At 39.7% G+C, this 17358-nt stretch overlaps 1 protein-coding gene across 1 annotated transcript in view; it reads right to left on the minus strand.

The window, feature by feature from the left end:
* PXYLP1 (2-phosphoxylose phosphatase 1) overlaps nucleotides 1-17358 on the minus strand; it is a 49257-nt gene that overhangs the window by 5593 nt on the left and 26306 nt on the right. Inside the window, exons 3-4 of the mRNA XM_041414386.1 lie at nucleotides 6906-7067; nucleotides 5897-6023 (exon numbers count right to left, since the gene is read on the minus strand). Coding sequence (XP_041270320.1) covers nucleotides 5897-6023; nucleotides 6906-7067 — 289 coding nt within the window. The remainder of the gene's footprint in view (nucleotides 1-5896; nucleotides 6024-6905; nucleotides 7068-17358) is intronic.

The following is a 17358-nucleotide window of genomic DNA, read 5'->3' on the forward strand; positions in this document are numbered from 1 at the left end:
CACAACATTTTGTACATTGCACTATTTTCACAGCCCAGCAGTGAAATCTAACAATGGAAGAATTAAGTTGAGAAAATGAAATTACACCCATTAGCAAATGGCTTTTTAAGCTTATTACAGAGGTAGCAGGCTGAACCAACTTTCTAAATTTTGAATTTTATCAAACTCTACACATGAATAAACTGACAATCAAAATTTTCCTTAAACTCTGTTCATTTAATTAATAAATTCTGCAAATACATGTGAAAGAAAACTAAAAGAACTGCTTTATCCATTCTGTTTCTTTTGCTGCTTTGCTTACAAAAGCCTGAAAGAATTCTAATGGAATCAAATCTGTGCTGATAAAACTGCTGGCAAACCTTGTGGGAAGAAAGAAAGGGAAGAAGAAAGAAAAGTATTTATCTGTACTTTGCAAAAGGATTTTTCTGAAAAAATGGCAGGCAAAATAAATTAACTTTCAAGATAAAATTAGAGAAGGGATGATAATTGATGATTTTATATTCCAGTGTATTAATACAATGTATTAGTAATATTAGACATGGAGATGCAAGTTACTTAACGTTGGATTACACTGGATTAAAAGTGAGCACAAGATAAGCCCATGCCTGGAGAAGTGCATTATGAAATATGACTGTTGGACATCTTCCTGAGCAGGAATTCAAAGCTTACTTCTTGTGAAACAGCTATCCCTGTACAAGTGGGCAAACAAACACCTATTTTTCTTAGTAGCAAGGCTTGCAGCAGCACTCAGGCTGCCAGCTGACAACGCATTCCCCCTCCCACCGCAAGACTTGGCTTTTATTTAGAATATGAATCCTCCTGTTGAATTGGCCAATTTACAGATGCTGCAGGAGATGGGGTATCCAGGCAACACGGCTGAGGCTGCTGGAGCAGGAAGCAAAGGAAATTGCTCACTTGTACCGTTGGAAAGACTGAATTCTCCTTAAAATTTTATTTCCATAAGAGTAATCAGAAAATAAAAATGAACTTAAGAGATATCCTTCTGTAATTTTCCTGGCCTTAAAATGGCAAGATACCACATTTGCAAAAGGTAGAAGTATAAAAAAATATGTCAAATTTTGTCAGAAAATGGAACAGCTTTTCATTTGAACCCACTAACAACAGCCACACTTTCCAATTTTAGATTTGGTTCCCTTATTTAAAATCTGTTAATTTGCCTTTTAATAATTGATTTTGTGTACAATAGAATAAATTTTATCTGTAACAAAACTGAGGATACTTCTTTTCCCTCAAATAATTAATTCAGCTGATCTTTTTGTTATTTACAACCTAAGCACTGGGATAATAGATCCCAGATTGAATACTCTGGTTTTCATGCACTAGCATTAAAATGATCCACCATTTAAATCCTTAATCAACACTTAAATAGCATATTTGCAAAGGTCTTAAAATGCTTTAATATCACCTTTTATTGCTATACTGTGACCAGTGTACATGGGAAGAAATATTGCACAACTATTTGAACTCTATTATGTATTTCTGCCCGGAACAGAGCAGGCATCCTTCAATAAAATTTCATTTTTCCTTGAGGAGTTAATACAAAAATGCATGGCAAAAGCTGAGAGGAGCAGGCCTCTCAAAAGGAGTTGCAGAGCCCTCAGTGAGTAAACATGACTCCAATAGGCTTCAGACACACAAACATGGACTTTTCTGTAAGCATACAAGATTCTGCCTGCAAACTGTCCCAAGAGCAAGTTCTTCTCCCTTTATCTAAAATACAAAAAATCATTTTAGAACTTCAAGCAAAAATAACATGTTTTCTGTGAAGTTCAAGTAGGCAAAAAAAGTGTGAGATCAAAGGACTATTACAGTGTGTGCTTTTTAGAAAACAAATGAACAGAAAAAGCCACTAAACCTGACAATAGATTGGTGTAGTCAACAGGAGAGATCCTGAGGCAGTAGTAGCACTGTTGGGGATTATTTATTCATAAAGATCTCACAGCTTGTGTATTTTTACAACAAACTCCTCAGTGCTCCCCGGGCAGGGGGAATGAGAGGATCTGTGAGGTCCCTTCCAGCCCAAACCATTCCATGGCTCTGTAATTCCACCTCCTCCACTGCTGTCTGACTCTTTCAAGTCAGCAGAGGCCTCAGGAGCCCTTTCTTCACCTGACCCTGGTCTGGATCCTACTCTGACCTCACTCCAAGTCAGATCCACACCCCCTTTAGCTCACAGTATGACACTTGTCTCATCTCCCACCTCCCAGCTCATTTTTGTGGCAGTTTCAAAACATGTGCATATTGAACCTACAATTTCAGTATTTGTTACTAAGCTTCTTATGATTACCATCAACACCTCTCAAAATGTCTTCAAGTATATGCTAATTAACCCAGCTTACTATCAAATAATAGCAATCTTCTAAAATCATTTTAGCATCTTCCAAAAAGCGTTTCTTCTCTCTCACATACAAACTCAGTGAAGAAACACTGCATATTTTTTACTTCTGACACTATAAATGTGAGCTACATAAGGAAAAAAATGTGTGGGATTAATTTCTTTTCCCCATAAGCAAATACTACAACGAACAGATTTTCATAACATCATTCAAGTAGTTTTCTTGAGGAAAAAAGTATGCATTATTTGGTTCCTTTTGGAAATTTGCATCCAGAACAATAAAAATTATAACAATAACATTAATTGAAGTTTTCAATGGAAGACATCTCCAGAGCGTTTAATCCATTTGCTTATATTCATTCCACACTTATATGTCACAATCCATAATTCACGAAAACCAAGCGTGACCTCAAGGCTATTTTGCATATCCATTAGAAGTCCACGGGCTGTGGCATTATCTGCTTAATTAATGAATTCCATCAGCTGAATGCCAAGTCAAATAAAGAGCAGCCTGCATATGAGCAGCTTGCTTATCTGATGTTTTAAGTCCAGAAAGCTTAAACAAGCCAGACTTTCCATCAGACATCTCAGCTCGACTGTACAGCAGCAAGAAACCCTCAGTTCAAAGGCAGTGATTACAGACCCTGTCACACTCCCCATATAAATACATTTACAATCAAGCTCCAAATTTACATCACAAAGGAATATAAGCCTGAGAGCCAAACACAGCAAATAACTTCCTGATGCTGAAGTAATGAATGTTCCACTCAAAACAATGGCTTAATTCTAGCTTTATTCACTAAGGCCAGCTTTAACACATCTGGACAGAATGGTGCAGAGCCAACTCCTTTAACCTTTCTGCTGCCCTAAATTAGGAGAGGAGATGCTCTTTTACATAAATTTTGTTCTTGAGGAGACAAGGTCTTTCAGTGGCTGTGAGTGGTAAGGGATGTGTCATTTACACAGTGATGCTCTAATGCTCACAAATCAGTGAGAGCCACGTGTGTTCCCCCTCTGGCCTCCCCAGAGCCTGGCTCTGCCCTCTCAACTGCTCCACTTGGTCATTCTGTGTCAAAGCCACACTGCTTCTTTGCCTTTTATGGATAGTTTTTCTGACTCCAGGGCCTTCATGTTGTATTCCTTGCCTGAAACTCAATTGCAAACAGCTATAAAAGCTTTTCTGACAAATACAAAACTGAGGTCTCATGTGGCACACTAATATTGAGAAACACAGCTACTCATCTAACACTGTCACTTGCTGTTAACATCTTTGCAATAAAGCTTTCTCACATACATTCTAACACGACAGATATTAAGAAAGATCAGAAGATCAGAGCCTTAGGAACTCCAACAGAAATCTGGATCATATTTCTCTACTTAGTATTTCATGCTGAAAATAATCTCACCCCTTACAGGCAGGTCATTAAAAATGTTATCATAGCTATTAGCAAACAATTAATTTTCCATCTTCTTAGAAAAATTAATTTTTTATTAAAACAACTCCCACTCTACTCTGTGGCAGTGATAACTGAAGTTTGGTCTCTTCTCTGCAGTTTCAGGAATGCACATCTCATTTCAGGAAGCTACTCAGTTTGCAGTGGGTACAGAGTGCTTCTGGGGTTAGGGACCTCTCAAGGAAATCCAGCTTGTCCTGAAAGATGTTGGACCAGGCCCCTGGATGACACCTCTTGACAAAACAGGCGTTTTGGTGGAAGCTGAAGTGTGAACACAGAAAAGGAGCAGCCAGTGTCTGCCCACTTGGGCTGCCAGTGCACACTGCTGGCTCGTGCCCAGTTCTTCATCCACCAGAACCCCCAAGTCCTCTGCAGGGTTATTCTCAGGGACTCCTCCCAGTCTGTACCCATGTCTGGGATTGCCCTGAGCCAGGTGAACCTCTTGAACTTCTTGACCCTCTTGAGTTTCTCATGGATCCACTTCTCAAGCTGGACACAAATTTCTTGTCACTGCAAATTTGCTGAGTATGCACTCAATTCCATTGTCCATGTCAGGAATGAAGGGATTGAAGAGCACTGGTCCCAGAGCCCTGAGGGACACCACTCACCACAGGTCTCCATGGACACAGAGCTACTGATCACCTCTGCATCCATCCAGCCAATTCCTCATCCACTAAGCAGTCCACCCTTCCAATTCACATCTCTCCAGCTGGAGTCCTGGCTGTGCTGCCCTGGATCGTCTCTTTGTCTTGCACTTGCCTAAAAATTCCTTCCATGAAGATTTGCTCCATGATCCTCCCAGGCACCAAGGTGATAAGTACTTTCAGTGTGGCATTAACAGCTCCAGCACAACAGAGTGAGTCAAGTAATGTTCTTGCTTTTCTGGTATGGAATTAAAGACAGAAGAAATTCCATGCCATTCTGAAAAAAGGTATTTATGGTCCATCTACACTGCTTTGGGTACCTACTGTGCCTCTTTTTCTGAGTAATGTATGCAGGAACACAACAGACAGCCCTCAGCCATTGAGATCTCCACACCTGACGCTGCTGAGGGGACAGCAGCATGAAGGGATAGAATTGCCCAGAAGTTTTGCTAACATATCTTGGTATTTTTCTTTTAAGTAGTCAGTAGGTTTACTGGTAAGTCCTCTGCTGAAAAATCATCATCATCATCATCCTACTTAGAAGTAATTACATGTAATCAAACAAGCCATGGCAAAGGTTGGGAAATTAAATCATCACTGGGCTTTTCTACTGCTGTACACTATAATTCATCTGCATCAGTGAGTAGAATTTAAACAAAAAAGGAAGGTTCTGCCACAAAGAGCAATTCAGATCATATCTGCAGCTCTAAGTGACTCAGGTGTGAAAACAGTTTTCAGCAACCTACAAAGACATGATCTTAGACAAAAGCACTATACCGAAACAAAGGAAAATGCTGTTTTAGTGGCAGTTAGATACAAATAACTAACCTGTGACAGATCTAAACAGAGAGAGGTAACTACAGGAAAGGGGTACTTGTCAAGTAGCAAACAGTAGCACTTTCTGTTAATTTGTATTTTAATAGTTAAATGTACAACTCCCATTTTTTCCTGAATTTTGACATAAATCATTGAGGGAAAATTCTGATAGCCTGTATTTCTGAAGAGCAGAAGTAGAAATAAATACAAATATGGATAAATAAATACAAATATATTATGGTAGTGCTGAACTGCCTGAGAGTTTTTTGTATTCAGATGAAGGGAAGTGTCAAGGGAAGAGATCATCTCAAATGATGCACTTACATTTTCAAAATGTAGAAACTTATCTAAAAGGAATGGCAACTTAAATATCCAACTAAATAGCTTTTGCTTTTTAAAGAAATAGAAAGAACTTACTCTGGTCTGTACTGGTAACATGCAATACCTTTTTTTTCAAAGAAAATACTGTGCACCACTGATCCAGGAGTTGTTTTTTTAAACCACGGCAATACACAATGGTCAGAAGTCACAAAGTACTTCAGACTGCACAAATTGTTTCCTGAAGAGGAAAAAATTATTCTCAAGCTAAAAAAGAGCTTAGTAAAGACAAACTTCAAGCATTTTACCTGCTGGGCACCAACATGCAGTCGATGTCAGGTCTCTTTGTCTTGGGAATGGCGTACAGAGGGTACCTATCGCCGTGTCGAATCAGCACTTGGACTGACACCAGCTTAAAATAATGAGGGGCATGACCTAAAGTGAAGAAAGGGAAAACAAGAAACAAAAAAATTATCTATATCCACTTTCTTTAATTAAAAAAAAATCAAAAAGTAGCTTTGATAGCTTTGGTATTGCAATGAAAGCAAACACCCCTTGGAAATTATAATTTACCAACCCAAGAAATATTTCACCTCAGATTGTAAGATGAGTTATACAAGCCTGAGTTTCTTAGCATATCTCCACAGTACATCTGAAGTCCATCAACCACACAAAACACTACTCAAGCACTGAACTCTGTAAACACAATAAGGTTATTCCACTTGCATAATGCCTCTCTTCAGGTCCCCATCATAATGATGGATTTTGCAGCATGTCTAATCTGGATCTTTCTGACATACTAGTTTGTGATTTATTTGATAACCATTAGTAGGAGGATATGCTAATGAAGGACTTCATTCAAACTTGCTGCAGCTGCTGTGGAGTAAAGAATGCAAATATGCCTTCTAGCTGACCATGTCTAATGGCTTGTAAGTCCAAAATTAATTACTTCTGCGGGGTTTTTCTTCCTGAATTCCAAGTCAACTGTTTGAAATGCAGCCGACGTGCAACAAGAATTACAATTCAAATATTAAATATCTATACCTCTCCCAACCTTTTCAGTTTTAGACCTATAGCTGACTATTGCCTGGACAGAACAATTTCCAAAAATGAAGGGAAGGGAAGGGAAGGGAAGGGAAGGGAAGGGAAGGGCAACAGCATGTTTTGAATGATTTAACATAATTCAGTGACTAGCTGGTATTTGCTCCACCTTCTCCAAGCAGCAGTGAACTGACAGTGCACTGACATTGTTCTCATTTCTAATACCAGCACAAAGAAAGCAGCAGCTAACCTGAGGTCTGCCCTCCCCCAGCTTACCTTCCATGCTGCGCTCAGCGATGCTGGGAATATTGCAGTACACGTGAGCCTCATAAACCGGGTCTATGGCAGGAGGCTCCGTCAGCAAATCAGGCATTATTCTCTTCCTGCTCTTAGGATTCAACCCATCCTCCCTGACAGGGTTCACTGGGATTAAATGCACTGAAAGATACAAAATATACACCATGCACCTTCAGGAGACTTTAGGGACATAGAGGGTTATGAATTTTTTATCATTATTTTTAAGTAATTATGCACAAAGACTATGGTTTCATGAAAGGATGTCTCTCAACATTATGCAACAACTTCACTGTGACTTTTTGTTCCTGATTTACATAGCCCAGAAGAGTTCTTTGGCTAAGTCAATGCCTGGCTAAAACATCAGGAACAGACCCAAATGTAGAACAACTCAGGGTTTTGCACTCTTCTTGAAGCTGCTTTTCCTATCAGCCTCTCAGCATGAATCACAGAAACAGTGCCACAATAGGTCTGGCTGTCCCTCATAATTTTAACTTAAAAACTGACATTGAAGGACATCAGCAGAAGACACAGCACAGTTATGATGAGGGTAGTACAAATCACTAGGAAAACAAAGTAGTCAAGATTGAAGGACTGGATTATTCATCATTTCCCTCACTAATCCCTGCTCTTACAATGCCACCTTGTCAACCTTAAACAGTCTGGCTTATCTAAAAACAAAACAAAAAAAAACCCACACAGACAAAAAAAAAAAAAACCACAGAAAATCTATTTATTTCTTTGAATGAAACTGAGACTATCCAAAAAATATGAAACACAAAGAAATGCAGTAAACACATACAGAGGAGAAACTAACAGAAATAGCACCACTAAGTCTTCTGACATGTAGATGAAAGTTGAAGCATATCTAAACGTAAAGGCCAGAGCTGTAATGACCCTGCCTTAATGAAATGCCACCTTGTCACCTTAAACAGTCTGGTTTATCTAAAAACAAAACAAAACAAAAAAAAAACCACACAGACAAAAAAAAAAAAAAAACCACAGAAAATCTATTTATTTCTTTGAATGAAACTGAGACTATCCAAAAAATATGAAACACAAAGAAATGCAGTAAACACATACAGAGGAGAAACTAACAGAAATAGCACCACTAAGTCTTCTGACATGTAGATGAAAGTTGAAGCATATCTAAACGTAAAGGCCAGAGTTGTAATGACCCTGCCTTAATGTGAGGGCATCAGCTAATTTATGAATCTTATCAGACTACACTTATAATAACAAATGCCTCTATTCTATTTTATGGAATTTTAATCAGAAGCTTTAGAGGTAAAAAAGAAGAGGAGAAGAGTTCATATTTAGTCACCCTTTAATAGCAAATGCCTGTATTCTATTCTATTTTCTGGAATTTTAATCAGAGGCTTTAGAGGTAAAAAAGAAGAGGAGAAGTGTTCATATTTTTAGACCCTTAGTCTTCTATCTTGAGAGGGAAAAAAAAAAATATGAGACAACAAATTTCAAAGCAAAACTTTACTAATTCTTTTGTATCAGTTCCTCAGTTCCATCTTGACTCCCAGTTCCAATTTCAGAGGTGAATTTGTTCCACAATAAATAGCTGTACAGACCAGGAAAACCAATGAAGACAGCAAACTAAAGCAAACACACACAGATTTTATGAACACATAGCCAGTAATAAACACAGGCTCTTCATTCTTACACTACAATACATTACACTTCAAATATTTTTATGTGGTTGCTCTTTGTCTGCCAAAACCAGAACCCAAGCATTTTCCACAGCCTTGCTAGTGCTGTTGACAAGGCCAATACCTGCCAAGTGCAAAGACTTTAAAGTTTTCATTAAGCTGTTTCAGATTTTGCTTTCAGCTGTGTTTGGTGAGAATATTAAACTATAATTTTGACTTTGGACACTTTAATTGTGGAGCTCAGCTGCCATTTCAGTCTTTATCTACCAGATCCGATTTTTAACTCCTTGCTTAGACTCACATGGTTGTGAGACACTGCAAACCCCTGCCTAAGACACTGGCAGTAACACAGAGCCTTGGCAATACCTACCAGAGGTTGGGAACTGGGTTTTGCAGCACATTTGTACTTGAGGTATAAATCTTAAACCCAAGAGTGTCGTACAACAGTGACTGGACTCTGCAAATAAACAGCACTACAGACAGCAGCTGTCCACAGCACAAATTGCAGGTATATTCTATTGGCCAAGGCTCCAAGTCAGAAAAGGTTACAGCAACAATTCCCAGCTTTCTGCAACAATTCTCTCTAGAGCAATCCACAAACAACACAGCTACTGCTCCCTAATGTCACAGACACAGAGCTGGCTGAAGCAGCTCAGGTCAGCTTAGACACAGGAGTGTTTCAGCAGACAAGGGGAAACCATACCCCAACAGCAAAAACTACAAGTTAACTCTGTCCCTAAATGGTTGGGAGATTTAAAAGCGGAATAAAGAGCCTAATTTTGTCATCTAAAGCAGTTTTAACCAAAAAAATCCTCAACAGATCCCATTTTTGTACTGAGACTATTAAGGGCAGAATCCAACAGATGCATACAGCAGCTTTTTAAAATCAAGTGCCAATGACTCCTGAGTCTGCAAATACTTTGTCTGCAGAAAGCAAGTCTCATTTCTAATCAAACCAGTTGAATAAATACCATAACACTGCCAGACAAATTTAAGAATTAGGAAAAGCACTGAATAGTACAGAGAAGCACCTACTGTCTAAAACATTAAAAATAAAACTGATTATGAATAATATTGAATACTAAGAATAACACTGAACACTAAGAATAAAATTGAATATTAAAAAGAACACCTGCAGGAATGCCAGAATACATGTTTGCAATTTAAAAAGCAACTGAAAGAACACTTTTAAAGTGTCTCTTTAGTCAGTACAGCAGCTATGGGTACGACTTGGGAATATTTCGTGGACTGGAAATGGACTCCAAGATTAGAAATATCAATAGTTCATGTCATAGCTGGTAAAACTCGTCCTTATTGTACAGTGAAGATGCTTGACTTATATTAAGGGAGAAGAAAAGACACATGATAAGCAGTATTTGCTTTTAACACACTGGTGTCCTTATTGTACAGTGAAGATGCTCGACTTCTTATATAAGGGAGAAGAAAAGACACATGATAAGCAGTATTTGCTTTTAACACACTGGAAATAACACATATTGGATGACTATAATGGCAATCAATCAAATTACCTACTCAAACACATGGGTTGATTTAATGTAGCTAAATGGAAAAAGGAATTACATGAACTGGGCACCAGTCTCTGCAGTCTCCTAAAAATCTCCACCAGGTGCATATACATGAAAATAACAAGTATTTCAGAGTTGGGGGAATGGGGATAGGAGGGATGAGGGGGACAACAGGGAAGAATGACAACACAGGACCAAGGAGAGATGAATCCCAGCTGGAGCTGCTTTCCCACAGCTCAGCACAGTCACCCTGAAGATCCCACCCAGCCACACTGGCGTGCCTCAGACCGTGGAGAAGCTCCTCAGAAGCTGGAACATTGCTGCAGTTTCAGACCTTTGGGATGAGGATCCCAAGTAACACATCCTCCCTTTGTATTTCTGGCTGTTGTAACAACAGAGGTATTTTCCATGCTCTTAGTTGCTTCTCAATTATTTCCTCATCTCCTACCATTCCCTGGACACTGTTAGTGCCTCGTGTATTTATGATGTTCTCTCCTTTCTCCCTCCCTTCTCATTTCAAGTACTTGGCCTTCATGCTCCCTTGCTGTGCTCATTTATCCCACTTGCCAGCTCTCCAGTCCTGCTTCACACTCTCATCCTCTCCAGCTCCCTTTGCACAGAAGGCTCCATTTGGTCCTTCATTTTTGTACTCCCTGTCCCACACAGAGCAATTCTCTAAAGCTCTTTGAAGAAGAGCTGACTGTCTCTCTGTATCCAAGTAGTTCCCTGCTGAAAGTCCTCCCCTGCAGTGTCAATGCCACCTCTGTCTCCCCCATGGGTTTTCTGGTTCATTTGTAAGGGACAAAACTACAAACAGTATTGAACCGATACAGCTCAGAGAGGAAAGGAAAAAAATAAATAAAAATAAATGTTTAAGAGCCCCTCACATGAAGCTGAAATTTATTCTTTTTTTCCATACTCAGTTCTGCTCTTCCAGCTGTAAATCATTACAAGGTCAGAACACTGCTAAACAGTTTTCACATTGTTTTTTACAGCTTAGCAGTATTTTATGTGAATTTCTCTATTCGTTCACAGTAACATGCACTTGCCCAAAACAGAAGTCTGCCAGTGTGCATTCATACTTAATTCTAAGTAAAGTAAATTCTAAGTAAAGATTCATACTTAAATCTAAGATTAAGATAGGTTTTGATCATGATTTTTCCACTGCTGTGCCTTTCAAAGCTCATGTTTCACTACAACAGGAATACAACAATGTAAACCAGAAATGCAACAGATGATTTTGATGTGCATTTAGCACAGCCAGAGCAGTTAATAAAATAGATCTGAAACATATTTCATCATCTAACTGGAACCTTTGCCAACACTGAAACTATAAAGAATATGGACATATTATTACAGAGGTAGCTTGACAACAGAAAGGGAAAGAGAACACATTTTATTTCCCAATATTCATTAACTTATTTTTGTAACTAAAGAAGCTACATAAAAACTACTTTGAAGCAATAATTTTGGAAAAGTTATAGTGAGGGGAAAAAAACAGTAAATTACAGAAACATAAAAGGAAAGAGCTCAATCCAACTCTTCCCAGGGTCCCACCAGGCTAAAATTGTTTGAAACACAAAGTAAAACTAAATACATGGGCTGGTATCAGGCAGAAGTAAGACCTGATGGAACAGTCAAACAGCAGCTACTGCCTTGTGAGACAGAGAGGCACTGGTCACACAGGATTACACCTAAATACTGCTGTAGAATCACTCCTTCAAGAATTCCTGCACCTCCAAACTCAGATTCTTTTTTTAAGTCAACACAATTCAAAAGAAATAAAATCCAAATTCTGATACTAAGTTTAATTAGAAAAAAAAAACTCCAGGAATCTTTATTTTAAATCACATCACAGAACCTGAATACCACATTCTAAAATGAACTCAACAGCTTGACTAAGAAATGTGTTTAAGAACAAACCCAGTGGCATCTCAAACACTGTGAGTATGGTTTTATTTCCAGTGTACATTAATTAAGACCTATTTAAAGAGCAAAAAGTTAATTGTATGACTTCCATACTCCCTCCCCCTCACCAAGCTCCTGAATGCCACCAAATCTATAAACCCCCAAATATCAGACAAGTAGTTTCCAAGTAAGAGAGACTCAGAAGTGCTTTTAGTGGATGATCATAACAATTCCTACACAGCAACTAATCGCCTCTGGAAAAATGTTAAGTTCACCAAATCAGGCACTCATCCTGCTCAGAAGCCCAAGCAGGGAGCCAGATCCACATTAGGGCTACAAAACTGACATGAATTTGACAGAATTCAGTACAGCAGAAAAGCAAACACACAAAGTGCAATTCATGTAGAAAGAACACAAAATTAAACACTATATCACTTCATTATCAATTTCTCTCCCTCATGCAGTCCTACTTTTAGCTTGAGATACAAAAGGTAGCAACACTGTTTATCAAGAAGAAACATCTATCCATGAAAAAGAATCAAGAATATTTACCTAAAATCAGAAAGACAGGCAATAAAACCAGTTTCCATTGCTGTTTTCCCTTGTAGCTCCAAACAGCCTGAGAAGCAGCAGCACAAGTAGCCATGTTAGTCTCAATTTTCTGACTTAACAGAGAGCTGAAGTTTTCATCATTTATACTACAGAAGGTTCTTTCAGCCCCATGCAAACATACTATTCAAAACAGTCAAACAGAAATGCAGCCACACAGCAGAAATGAAAAACAGCAAGCCCACTGTAAGTAACCTTATGCTGACAGGTAAAGAAAAGCAAATGCACACGTTAGAGAGCACAAAAAGTTATTTATCCACTTCCACCTTTCCCCCCACCCCCTCCTGCTCCTACCAGGGTAGTAACAAGGCTGCCGAGCACAGAGCAGAACACTCAGGCTTCTGAAAGTCTGGTGATGAACGTGGACTTCACAGATTCATAATCATTAAGGCTGGAAAAGGCTTCTGAGATCATTGAGTCCAATTGTTAACCCAGCATTGCTGTCTTCACCACTAAAACCTGGCCCCAAATGCCACATCCACACATTTTCCCTCATATCAGTCTACAGCTCTCCTGGCACAACTTCAGGCAATTTCCTCTTGTCCTCTTGCTTGATACCTGGGAGAAGAGACTGACTGGCACCTGGCTACAAGCTCCTTTCAGGAGGTGGTAGAGAGAGAGAAGGTCCCTCTGAGCCTGCTTTTGTTCAAGTTAAACACCTCAGCTCTCAGCTCTTCCTCTAGCTGCTCTCTCCCCGAAAAAAATGGAAGCTAGAATAGGTGTATGGTACAGAACAACCCAAAATAGGCAGGAACTCTTGGAAACAACTGAGGTGGGGGGGAAAAGATGAAGAAAGAATCTGGAAAAAGCAGCTAAGGCACATATACGATGAAGGGCACATCCTGCAAGGTACACTGCCAGTGGAGAAATGAAGCAACCTGAGCACAGATCTAAGGCACACATAGGATGAAGGGCACATCCTGCAACACTGAAGGTACACTGCCAGTGGAGAAATGAAGCAACCTGAGCACAGAGCTCTGAGATCCTGCGACCCTGGGTATGACCCTGCAAGTCCCAGGTCTGATCCCTGCAAACCCCCAGGTGTGGTCCCAGAAAACCCCACCCTAATCCCTGAGCAGCACCCCCCAGGATCAGTTTTAGAGCTCTGCCTTGCAAATGCACATTTGGGTATTAATGAAGTTCACGTGTGCCTGTGTGACACACAACCCACCTTTCTCATTTTCTGCTTTTGCATTGCTAAATAAAGGCTTTGACTGGCTCAAAGGTAAGATCTGTATTAACAGCAAAGGCCTTCATCCATAATGCATAAGGCCACAATCACTAATGTGCTGTATTTGAATGGTGAGCAATCACACAAACAACAAAAGGCTTATTAACCTCACACTGGTCAAACTATCAAGTATTATTCAAAAAAATAACCATAAAGGTCTTTTGAAAGCCTTTCTAAGCCTGTGAACACAAGTTTCTAACTTTAGATTACACAAGTTTCTAACTTTAGGTTTAGTATCTATATAAAGTATAAATGGAGCTACTAAACTTCTACAGTCTTAAATTTTCACTGGCTTTTAGTTTATTAGAATGTGTAGCTTAATTAACAAAAAAAAAAAAAAAACAGTAATTTTTATTTTAAAATAAATACAGAACCCCTACAGAAGCTGAAGAGGAATGTTTTTATGCAAAATATGCGCACACTGAACCTACAAAGAAGTGACAATCCTCAGTGTCTTTTCAGTCTCAATCCCTTAACAACTTTAATTCACCACAAGTCTGCTTCCCCAAACATTTTCCCTTCCATTTTCTCCACTCTTGCTGTGTCCTGCCTGCTGAGGAGCAGGGGGAAGAGGGTCCCTCAAGCACAGATGTGCTCATGGGCAGCCACAGCCCTCTCTGAACTACAGAACAGGCTCTGAGCTTGAAGGTTTTCTTCCCACAGTGCTGTTAAATTCCCTGAGCACAATTACAAAGGAGAAAAAAAAAAGAGTGAAGGGAGCTATGGAGGAGGTGGGTAATAGAGAAAAAAACAGTGGGGGATGGAGGAGGGCACACACTTAAATTTAACCTGGAATAGCAACAATGAAATGCTCTGCTTTAACAAACCCCTGAGAAGATAAAGAAGGCTCCTTGGAGTGCAATTTCCCCACAATATTTCAGTTGTGTGCATTCCAAGGTGACACAGCTGTGGCAGGACAGCAGAGGGGAGCCCTTCCCTCCTTACACACCTGAAATGTTACCTGCCCTAACTCTCAAAATGGGAACAGGGCAGGAACTCCCAAACTCATGGGATTGACTAAGCAGCCAAATGGGAGCAAGCAGGGACTACAGATCCCCTCTGAGTTTCCAGCAGTTTGCAAACACTCAGCACCAGTGGTGAGTTATGGGCTGACATGTGCCCAGACACATACACCTATTTAACCCACTCAACTTTGTGACTGCTGCTGCTGTTTTTCCCTCTGTAAAAGAAATCATAGTAATTTAGAAACTTTTCAAGCAGTCTTACAGCACAGTTCTATTGCCAGCAGCCTACATGTCACGTTCTAGGACAAACTTTAAAAAAATATTCACAAAGAGTATTCAGGTGTTTCAAGCAAGTAGCAGATATCATTGAATAAATATTCTTTTCATGGCAGTGTTTCTAATCAAAAGTGCTGAAAAATGCTGGCTACAGCAGCCTTGAACACCTGCACTCCAGACTGCAGAGCCACACTTCTGCCATGGCCTTCAACACAGCATATTTTGACACCAGAAATTAAAATCCACGAGAACAGTTCTATCGATCCTATCAAATAAACATGGACATCTCCCTTCCTACAGCAAAAAAACCAATTACTTTGGAAGACCATGAGGAATGCTGCAGCAGACTTGTGAAACATCGTATTTCAAATTCTTACAGAGAAATTTTAACCTGTCATGAGAAATTGATTAAATTCGCATAGTTGGGTGGATGTGTGTCCATTTCAGTGCACTCATCTTTGTTGGGTAAATTTCTGCATTACTTAGGTCAATATCAGAAAAAATACTGCTTTTAAAATTCTGTTAAGTGCTATGTTTATATTTCCTCATGTAGTTCCTCAAACTACATCTTCAGTTTCACAGTGACAATACAGAAGTAACAGTCCCATTTCCTCTCCCAATTACTTCTTGTGATTTAATCAAGAAAAGAGGTGAATTTCCCTTTTCCTTTAGCCTTGCAGCCTCAGTCACCACAGAGCCTGAAGCATCAGGTTCCTTCCTGCCCTTCTCCACCTGCAGAATTCAGCTACAGCCACTCTCCATCCGAAACACGCTGGAGATGGAGCAGGGCAGCCAACACAAGGAACCGCTCTCCTCCAACTGCAAAAATACCCAGGGGAAATTTCAAATAAAAATGCTGCTTCTCTGTTTAAAGTGCAGGAAATGTAAGTTTTCTGAAGCATCCTGTATATCATAGGTTCACTGACAGAAAATGGGAACTCAGGGAATCTAGGAGGCTGCAGATGGAGCTCAGCTAACCCAGTGGAAGTCAGATCTGATGAAGGGGGAACCCGTGTGAGTTACTTTAAATACTTTAGAGTATTTAGATTTTTAATGTGCATGTTTTGAAGAAAATCACAGACATTAGAAAGAAAAAAAAAACTTGACAAGTGTGACCTTTAGAGTATTTAGATTTTTAATATGCATGTTTTGAAGAAAATCACAGACATTAGAAAGAAAAAAAAAACTTGACAAGACTTAACACTGCTCTCCTGCCACACACAAACAAAATTGAAGCCTACACACACACCCCAGCATGAGTTCTCACCACAGCCCCTGCTTTCTCCCCAAAACAATAATACAATTGCAGCTACAACTTTTAAGTGCACCTTAGTTTTTCTAATCAATCCTGATATAATTTTCTCACATGAAATGCAACCAAAAGCTTCTTCTTCAGCCTAATGCCACCTGAGTTTTCAGCCTTCTTAGTTTTCAGATCCCTAAAGTTTTCCACTGGAGATGCAAGTGTTCCTATGGACAACTGAGGGCTACTATAAATAGGCTGCTCTGCTCAGCTGCTTTTCACAGAGTTGGACAGAAATAGCCAACCCTCCTACCCCTTCCCAGGAGTGGGGCAAAGCCTACTTCTCTGCCTATTTTCTGGCTCACAAGCTGCGAACCATCTTTAAAGGTTTTCCTCATTTTGGGGCAATTGCCCAAAACAGCCTTGCCCACGGAGCCAGAGCTCACAGGTACTGACCCAGGGCCTTCCTCCATATCAGAGTCAGGGCAAAAAACCAAATTTCAGTACTTGTGTGTCCATGTTCAAAGGTAAAATAGAACAACTACACACAACCCCCATGCCTGGTAGCTTACCAGCTCTAAACACCAGTACTGCAGAGAACAGGTTTCTTATTTCCAGCTGCATGGCTAGCAGATTTTTTTACAAGGTCACAATTTGACTTACATGAGGAAAATAAATATGTTAAGAAAATCCTTTTTGCACCAAACACAACATGGCAGGCCTTGTACTCTTGCGTTTGAGACCTAATTTAAACAGATACATTAAATTATACAATGTGTGCTTGCATTTATTAAGTCCAGATGTGGCTCTGAAAAGAGCTTTATCGTTTCAGGGGTTTCCCCCTGCCCCCCATTGTTTTTCACTGGACAATTCAGAAGGGCATATGGCACTGCTTAAACAGCTTCCAGGATTTTCAGCCTGACAGCAACAACACAGCAATGCTGACTGCAAATCTGAGCCTTTTCAAGCTCTGGAGATGACAATCATTTTCCACTTCTCCTCCCAAACTGAAAAAT

The sequence above is a fragment of the Onychostruthus taczanowskii genome, unplaced genomic scaffold (assembly GCF_017590055.1).
Source record: "Onychostruthus taczanowskii isolate IOZ18803 unplaced genomic scaffold, ASM1759005v1 scaffold45, whole genome shotgun sequence".
NCBI lineage: Eukaryota > Metazoa > Chordata > Aves > Passeriformes > Passeridae > Onychostruthus > Onychostruthus taczanowskii.